The sequence below is a fragment of the Protomyctophum parallelum genome, assembly GCF_964188405.1.
Source record: "Protomyctophum parallelum genome assembly, chromosome: 23".
Taxonomy (NCBI): domain Eukaryota; kingdom Metazoa; phylum Chordata; class Actinopteri; order Myctophiformes; family Myctophidae; genus Protomyctophum; species Protomyctophum parallelum.
Window position 1 is genome coordinate 32,252,850 of NC_139715.1, and position 10,055 is coordinate 32,262,904.

At 41.4% G+C, this 10,055-nt stretch overlaps 1 protein-coding gene across 1 annotated transcript in view; it reads left to right on the plus strand.

Annotated features, from left to right (window-relative positions):
- Positions 1 to 4: 4 nt before the first annotated feature.
- LOC310854445 (sorting nexin-9-like) overlaps positions 5 to 10,055 on the plus strand; it is a 35,756-nt gene continuing 25,705 nt past the window's right edge. The window contains exons 1-4 of the mRNA XM_083759102.1: positions 5 to 133; positions 3,094 to 3,180; positions 6,692 to 6,766; positions 7,109 to 7,174. Of these exons, the coding sequence (XP_083615228.1) occupies positions 128 to 133; positions 3,094 to 3,180; positions 6,692 to 6,766; positions 7,109 to 7,174 (234 nt within the window). The 5' untranslated portion in view covers positions 5 to 127. The remainder of the gene's footprint in view (positions 134 to 3,093; positions 3,181 to 6,691; positions 6,767 to 7,108; positions 7,175 to 10,055) is intronic.

The following is a 10,055-nucleotide window of genomic DNA, read 5'->3' on the forward strand; positions in this document are numbered from 1 at the left end:
TGTGTGTGTGTGTGTGTGTGTGTGTGTGTGTGCGTGTTTGTTTGTGTTTGTGTGTGTGTGTGTTTATTTGCAAACAAATTAAGCAGGAACAACTTATGTCAGTGCAGCAACAACAACACTACAGACCATGACGGTAAGAACTATGCTTTTTTTACTGTGTGCAAATGTCTCTCTCTCTCTCTCTCTCTCTCTCTCTCTCTCTCTCTCTGTGTGTGTGTGTGTGTGTGTGTGTGTGTGTGTGTGTGTGTGTGTGTACGTGCACGTGTGTGTGTGTGTGTGTGTGTGTGTGTCTCTGTCTCTGTCTCTGTCTCTGTCTCTGTCTCTGTCTCTGTCTCTCTCTCTCTCTCTCTCTCTCTCTCTCTCTCTCTCTCTGTGTGTGTGTGTGTGTGTGTGTCTCTCTCTCTCTCTCTCTCTCTCTCTCTCTGTGTGTGTGTGTGTGTGTCTCTCTCTCTCTCTCTCTCTCTCTCTGTAGCTGTTTTGATAACTAGCATTGAGGAGACAGAGAGGAGAGAGCTAAATAAGCTACTATATCTTCTATATTTGTATTCTATAGGCCTATGTGTATTATTTGTGTACTTTTTTATTGTAATGTACTGTAGCCTAACTATGTTGTTTTTAGTAGGTACAGTATAGCCTATGTTCACAAACCCATTTTAATGTATTTCTTTATTTCGATTTTAAACCAACACACACAGACACACACACACGCACACGCACACGCACACGCACACGCACACACACACACACCCTCCCCTGTGCCAATAATATTGCCCCTGGTATACAGACAATTACGCTACAATTTAAGGGATGATCATTTCTATTTTCTAACAATACAATCCTGACAAAAACAGCTCTAGGGAAATGACACTAACCAGACAGTTTGATAACTCACATGACAGGATGTGTGTGTGCGTGTGCGTGTGTGTGTGTGTGTGTGTGTGTGTGTGTGTGTGTGTGTGTGTGTGCGCGTGTGCGTGTGCTTGTGTGTGCTGTGGGCTTCCTATAGGTCAAAGATGTAAAATTGCCGGATAACCAGATTTTTCCTCTTGGCCAGCCTCAACACACACACACACACACACACACACACACACACACACACACACACACACACACACACACACATACATTTTGGACACTATCAGCATTCTGTGCCCTTGTAAGCTACAGTCAACAAGCTGTGTAATTCAAACATGAGGGTAGAATCATGTTTTTGTTTATTAACCCATTTGGAGCAGGAACCCCTTTTGGTGTTTTAAGCATCATGTTATGCTTTAGCTATTGAAAAATAGCAGATCTACAAGCTCGTAGCGCGCCACTCGGTGGCGCGCTACGAGCTTGTAGGTCTGCTATTTTAGAAAAATCATAGAAACATAGCTTTTTCAGAACACTGTCAGGATGTAGAAGATTAGATTAGAATCTTATCTCAGTCATGCAGAAGACATTTTTAGATTCTTATCTCAGTCTAATATAACCTAGCATCGCAAGCACATACGCACAATTATCTTACAGTATTACCTTTTTCAACAAACATTGGCCTTAGGGCGCGCATGTGCGTGTGTGTGTGTGTGCGTGCGTGCGTGCATGTCTTTTGAAATCACCTTAAGCAAACAACAGAATCAACCCTGCAACACTGAGTTACAACATTATCATGTTTCCAGACACTGTTACGACTGACACACACACACACACACACACACACACACACACACACACACACACACACACACACACACACACACACACACACACACACACACACACATGTGCGCCCTAAGGCCAGTGTTTGTTGAACAAGGTAATACTGTAAGGTAATTGTGTGTGTGTGTTTGTATGTGTGTGTGTGTGTGTGTGTGTGTGTGTGTATGTGCATGTGTGTGTGTGTGTATGTGCTTGCGATGCTAGGCTAAGGTTAGGTTCTAGTTTAAAATGCACAGATTGTTTTGTAGATACTGTAGTGTGTCGGTGGGTTCTTCACTTTGTGTCCTACATTCCTGAGGCCATAACTACCCTCTGTATGGGCGTTTACCAAGTCACTCTGGTATAAGAACAAAATACCTTAGGGGGCACGGTGGCACAGTTGGTAGTGCTGTCGCCTCACAGCTAGAAGGTCCCGGGTTCAATTCCCGCTCGGGACGCTGTGGGTGCTGGCGGCGTGTTTCCTCCTCCGCGTCATCAGTGCCCATACCCGAAGGCGGGGTTGGCGAAAGGGCCTTTCTGTGTGGAGTTTGCATGTTCTCCCCGTGTCCCCTAGGGTAGGTACCCTCACAAAAAACATGCAGTAATCCTGGTCTCTAAACTGCCTCCCCCTGGCCAGCCGGGACGCCTGATGGAGGGGAAAGGAACTGGTTGGAATAACGTGTTCCTTCCACACGCTACGTCCAACCAGGGAAACTCCCCCTGTCAGGTGTAAAGGAGCAACTTGGACACTCAGGCATGAAGGAAGCATGAGTTCAAGTCCGTTGCTCTCCCCTTGTCCCCCATATATGGGGACTAGGTTGGTGGAGGGTGTGTAGAGCCCAGGATCACATTAGATAATTGACACAGGGGTGAAAAATGGGTTACAAAATCGTGGGATAAAAAAATATAAAAAGATAAGAACAAAATACCTACTGTTTGTTTATTTGGATCTCCATTAGCTACTTAAACTACCTTAGTAGCAGCTACTCTTCCTGGCGTCCACACATGAAATACATTACAATTACATCATAATCATGAAATACATTTTACAAGAAAATAAAATGCAACTAAATTATAAAACAAGTGATTAATAAATATAACATCGCAACCATGAATGCAATTTCAGTTTGAGTAGCCTTTACCGTTACAGTATATGAAAGATTTTAAACAGTGTTCAATGACCATCATCAAAAGCAAGTGAACATGAGATATTTCTTTAACTTCTTTTTAAAATCTGATTACTGTGTGTGTGTGTGTGTGTGTGTGTGTGTGTGTGTGTGTGTGTGTGTGTGTGTGTGTGTGTGTGTGTGTGTGTGTGTGTGTGTGTGTGTGTGTGTGTGTGTGTGTGTGTGTGTGTGTGTGTGTGTGTGTGTGTGTGTGTGTGTGTGTGTGTGTGTGTGTGTGTGTGTGTGTCAGGCGCTGGTGTTGTACGACTTCACTGCAGAGGCAGGCAACAGCGAGCTGACCGTGACAGAGGGAGAGACTGTTACACTGCTGAACCAGGTAACTGACACACACACACACACACACACACACACACACACACACACACACACAACATGTTGTGAGCGCGCACGCATCATCGTACCAAAACCTAACCCACGGAAAAGACAGTCGATTGGCCTCCAGTAGCCTAACCCGCTATTATTATTATTATATCACAACATAGTGTTATATCATATTCATTGACGGCGGTGGCTCAGGGGTAGAGTGCCTGGATGGTAACCGTAAGGTTGCCAGTTCGAACCCGGGCTCCCCCAGAGTTACTGTCGAAGTGTCCTTGAGCAAAGACACTGAACCCCTAATTGTTCCTGATGTGCTGTTCCTTAGATAGCATTTATGTTGGCTTAGATAGCATTTGACACAGACTTATAGCATGTTATGTAGACAGCACTATAATTGTATTGTATATAGTCATAGCACGCCATAGTACATATGTATAGCATAGTAGTGAATATGTATAGTTTATTATGTATAGTGTATGTATAGTTTCATCATATAGATATTCCGCTGTTACCTTCTTAGCTTACGCATGTTTCATGATAAATGCTTTTATGTGATGTATTCCCATGATTTTGTTCTTGCTTAAATGTAAGTCGCTCTGGATTAAGAGCGTCTGCTAAATGCCTAAATTGTAAATTGTAAATTGTAATTGCTAGTTGGTGCCTTGCATGGTTTCCGCTGCCATCGGTGTATGAATGTGTGTGTGAATGGGTGAATGTAATGCAATCGTGTAATCAGTAATCGTGTTTTGTTTCATTTAGTGCGAGCGTGACAGAATAGGCTACAGCTTGTTGTTGCTGCATGGCTGCTCTCTGAAAACACGTGAACGTTGAAGATACCAAGGATCGGTGTCCATCAGCCGGGGCGCCTGATGGAGGGGAAAGGAACTGGTTGGAATAACGTGTTCCTTCCACGCGCTACGTCCAACCAGGGAAACTCCCCCCTGTCAGGTGTAAAGGAGCAACTTGGACACTCAGGCATGAAGGAAGCATGAGTTCAAGTCCGTTGCTCTGCCCTTGTCCCCCATATATGGGGACCAGGTTGGTGGAGGGTGTGTAGAGCCCAGGATCACATTAGATAATTGACACAGGGGTGAAAAATGGGTTACAAAATCGTGGGATAAAAAATTATAGAAAAGAAAAATCTGAACAGAAAGTGTTAAAATTATGTTTTTTATGTGGCCACACCCACCAGTTCATTAAGTATGCCTTGTTTTAATCCTCTAAGACCCAGCGTTGCTTTTTAGCAACAACTTTATTTTAATTAATTACTATTTTTTTTCTTTTTTTCTCTTATTTTTTCACCTAAACGTCATCAGTGATGTTCATTGCAATGCCATTTCAATGCCATTGGTCATGATATTTGCATATAAATACCCCCCACAGAGGCTGAAATTCACACAAATTAAAAATGTCTGGACTTTTAACCTAAGACTTTTGACCTTTACCCTAATACAAGTAGGTACAATAATTGTAATATTTGTTTTTTTGTGATCATTAGAATGTCTAGAACATGTTTTATTCATTATTGTGAAAGATATCCCCCAAATGTAAATTATTAATTTATTATATTATTATATAATTATTATAATTTTTTCATCAAACTTTATTTTTTTTATTTTTTTTAAACATATTTTTTTGTCTTAGTCCTAGTAGTATAAAGTAGTAGTAAGGTTTAAATCTATTTTTTGCAAGTAGAAATTAATGCGGGTCTTAGAGGGTTGGTGGGTGGTGATCCACCTGAACTGAAGCCGCACCCACAGCTGTTGTTGTATGATAACAACAGCTGTGTCAAAATGTGTTAATGTGCAGAGTGTCGTTGAGGTGTTTGAAAGTGTGGTGTTCATGATTCCTACTTTAAAAAAAATACACGCTGTGAACTGATTGTCTCTAATTCTAGTAAATCAGTCATAGCGTTTGACCCTCCGAACATTAGCAGCACTGTGTGTGTGTGTGTGTGTGTGTGTGTGTGTGTGTGTGTGTGTGTGTGTGTGTGTGTGTGTGTGTGTGTGTGTGTGTGTGTGTGTGTGTGTGTGTGTGTGTGTGTGTGTATAAACATTCATACTATGTTCAGTGTACAGTAATGTCATTGTATTCCAAGTCATTCAAATCATGAACCTTTTCTGTAATCTGAATGCTCTATTATACACCCCCCCCCCCCATTCTTTACCCAGTCTTTGTACAGTCACAAGAGATCCATGTGACTGAGACAGACAGACAGACAGACACACAGACAGACACGCAGACAGACAGACAGACGGACAAGTCTCTGTCTGTCTGACAGCTGAATCTGTACTCCTGTACAGGTGTCAAATAAGAGGGACAGAATGTTAAAAACATACATATTGTGTGTGTTGAGTCAAAACTCAGACACTCAGAATCTTCTATAGACCGATTCCGTAGCGGGTCTCATGGTCGCAGCCTACGTATTTCCTGTAGGCGGACTCGACGTAGCTGCGGGGGTAAAACCCTCACCAGGCGCACCTCTTCCACTACAGTGAACGGCAGAGTGACTGATGTTAGTTTGCCTCAAACTTTACTCCTTTACCTGCTTTTTTACTAACACTAACATTACAAAGATGCCCAGAACATCGAGATGAACCTGTGTAGTTTATGGCTGCTCCAACAGTAGAGATGAACCTGTGTAGTTTATGGCTAAACTACACAGGTTCATCTCTACTGTTGGAGCAGCCATAAACTACACAGGTTCATCTCTACTGTTGGAGCAGCCATAAACTACACAGGTTCATCTCTACTGTTGGAGCAGCCATAAACTACACATGTTCATCTCGATGTTCTGGGCATCTTTGTAATGTTAGTGTTAGTAAAAAAGCAGGTAAAGGAGTAAAGTTTGAGGCAAACTAACATCAGTCACTCTGCCGTTCACTGTAGTGGAAGAGGTGCGCCTGGTGAGGGTTTTACCCCCGCAGCTACATCGAGTCCGCCTACAGGAAATACGTAGGCTGCGACCATGAGACCCGCTACGGAATCGGTCTATATGACAGAGCATGACACCTCAGGTAACTAGTGACTACATCTCCCAGAGTGCACCAGCAAGATGGCTGCTCGTTTACCTGAGCTGGCCGAGCACCTGAAAAGGCTGGCGGGAGCATTCTCTCAGGAAAATGACCAGAGACAAGCAGCATGTCCTACTCTTGGGTTCCAAGTCCAAGGAGGCCAATGGTTTTAAACCTGATAGAATAAACCAACCGATCGACGACAACAAGTGAAGCCAACTGTGGATAAAAACAGTTGGGAAAAATAAAAGTTGACTTGAGTTGGAAAAATTTAGTTTTTTCCTTGATGTCCCTTGGAGTGGAACTAGTAGTATGACTTAACTCTGTGTGTGTGTGTGTGTGTGTGTGTGTGTGTGTGTGTGTGTGTGTGTGTGTGTGTGTGTGTGTGTGTGTGTGTGTGTGTGTGTGTGTGTGTGTGTGTGTGTGTGTGTGTGTGTGTGTGTGTGTGTGTGTGTGTGTGTGTGTGTGTGTGTGTGTGTGTGTGTGTGTGTATAGGCTGTAGGAGGAGGGTGGATCGAAGCTCAGAACAGCAGAGGAGAGACGGGATTGGTCCCTGAAGATTACCTGCAGGTAAACTGTGTGTGTGTGTGCTTCTATTACTATGCTTGCGGGGACCGAATTGTCCCCACAAGTATAGAAGAATGGCTTCACAAGATCAATCAACCCATTCTGACCTGAGATCAGATTCTATAAATGTCTTCTACATCCTGACAGTTTTCTGAAAACAATATGTTTCTATGTCAGTCGTGCTTTGATTTTTCAAAAATAGCAGAACCTACAAGCTCGTAGATCTGCTATTTTTCAATAGCTAAAGCATAACATATAATGTTGCATTGCATGGCGATCCTCTGGTTAGGTGTGGTTTTATAACAAATCATGTATGTAATAATTTTGTATTATTATTTTGCGCAGGTTAACAGTACAGCAACGAGCTATCCTGATGCCTTCAACTCCACTTCAAGCAACAACCACACACAGGTAACACGCACGCACACACCTACTATGCATGCACACACACACACACACACACACACACACACACACACACACACACACACACACTAAGATCGTTTACGCACACAATTCAGGTACTTTTCCACGTTAGGATGAAACCTAGCTGTGTCCATCTATCCATCTTCACACATATGTTCCTAGCCGCAATTTGCAACTCTAGATTTTTTTATAATGGGATGAATCTAGAGTTGCAATACCCTCCATTGACTCCCCACTCATCTTTTTTGGTTTGCGATCTGCTTGTCTTAAACAACGTTAAACTCAACAAAATTGCAGCTGCAGTCCAAGCTTGAATTATCCTCTTTCAATCTGTCGAGCTTGTTTTTCATAAAAATCCACCGTAGAGATGTTATGAGATACTTTCTGTCAAGACATCCTCTGCAAGTGATTATTTTTCTAAGTGCTGGAGTTTGGAAGCACTCGTCGTATGTCACTGAACGGCCCTGCGTTCAACCTGTTTCGAATTTGCACATAATGCAGGAGGCAGCAGCGCGACACGTTAACAAAAACGAGTGCTTCCAAACTGCTTCCAACGTGCTTCCAAACTCCAGCACTTAGAAAAAGAATCACTTGCAGAGGATGTCTTGACAGAAAGTAACTCATAACATCTCTACGGTGGATTTTTATGAAAAACAAGCTCGGCAGATTGAAAGAGGATAATTCAAGCTTGGACGTCAGCTGCAATGTTGGTGAGTTTAACGTCGTTTAAGACAAGCAGATCACAAACCAAAAAAGATGAGTGGGGAGTCAATGGAGGGTGTTGCAACTCTAGATTAATCCCATTATAAAGAAATCTAGAGTTGCAAATTGCGGCTAATATGTTCCCTCTTACGCACGCATGCGTACTCCTTCCCTCTCTCTCTCTCTCTCTCTCCCTCTCTCTCTCTCTCTCTCTCTCTCTCTCTCTCTCTCTCTGGACAAAGGTCCAGTGATTTTTGGAGTCAGGATGTGTCTGTCGTATACTGGTCAGCTCATAGCTATGAATGAATGAATGAATGAATGAATGTAACAGTTAGTTAGACTGTGGTCGTATACTGATCAGCTCATAGCTATGAATGAATTAATGAATGAATGAATGTAACAGTTAGTTAGACTGTGGTCGTATACTGATCAGCTCATAGCTATGAATGAATGAATGAATGAATGAATGAATGAATGAATGAATGAATGTAACAGTTAGTTAGACTGTGGTCGTATACTGGTCAGCTCATAGCTATGAATGAATGAATGAATGAATGAATGAATGAATGAATGTAACAGTTAGTTAGACTGTGGTCGTATACTGGTCAGCTCATAGCTATGAATGAATGAATGAATGAATGAATGAATGAATGAATGAATGAATGAATGAATGAATGAATGTAACAGTTAGTTAGACTGTGGTTGTATACTGGTCAGCTCATAGCTATGAATGAATGAATGAATGAATGAATGAAACAGTTAGTTAGACTGTGGTCGTATACTGGTCAGCTCATAGCTATGAATGAATGAATGAATGTAACAGTTAGTTAGACTGTGGTTGTTTACTGGTCAGCTCATAGCTATGAATGAATGAATGAATGAATGAAACAGTTAGTTAGACTGTGGTCGTATACTGGTCAGCTCATAGCTATGAATGAATGAATGAATGAATGAATGAATGAATGAATGAATGAATGAATGTAACAGTTAGTTAGACTGTGGTCGTATACTGGTCAGCTCATAGCTATGAATGAATGAATGAATGAATGAATGAATGAATGAATGAATGAATGAATGTAACAGTTAGTTAGACTGTGGTCGTATACTGGTCAGCTCATAGCTATGAATGAATGAATGAATGAATGAATGTAACAGTTAGTTAGACTGTGGTCGTATACTGGTCAGCTCATAGCTATGAATGAATGAATGAATGAATGAATGTAACAGTTAGTTAGACTGTGGTCGTATACTGGTCAGCTCATAGCTATGAATGAATGAATGAATGAATGAATGAATGAATGAATGAATGAATGAATGAATGAATGAATGAATGAATGAATGAATGTAACAGTTAGTTAGACTGTGGTCGTATACTGGTCAGCTCATAGCTATGAATGAATGAATGAATGAATGTAACAGTTAGTTAGACTGTGGTCGTATACTGGTCAGCTCATAGCTATGAATGAATGAATGAATGAATGTAACAGTTAGTTAGACTGTGGTCGTATACTGGTCAGCTCATATGAATGAATGAATGAATGAATTAATGAATGTAACAGTTAGTTAGACTGTGGTCGTATACTGGTCAGCTCATATGAATGAATGAATGAATGAATGAATGAATGTAACAGTTAGTTAGACTGTGGTCGTATACTGGTCAGCTCATAGCTATGAATGAATGAATGAATGAATGAATGAATGTAACAGTTAGTTAGACTGTGGTCGTATACTGGTCAGCTCATATGAATGAATGAATGAATGAATGAATGAATGTAACAGTTAGTTAGACTGTGGTCGTATACTGGTCAGCTCATAGCTATGAATGAATGAATGAATGAATGTAACAGTTAGTTAGACTGTGGTCGTATACTGGTCAGCTCATAGCTATGAATGAATGAATGAATGAATGTAACAGTTAGTTAGACTGTGGTCGTATACTGGTCAGCTCATATGAATGAATGAATGAATGAATGAATGAATGTAACAGTTAGTTAGACTGTGGTCGTATACTGGTCAGCTCATAGCTATGAATGAATGAATGAATGAATGAATGAATGTAACAGTTAGTTAGACTGTGGTCGTATACTGGTCAGCTCATAGCTATGAATGAATGAATGAATGAATGTAACAGTTAGTTAGACTGTGGTCGTATACTGGTCAGCTC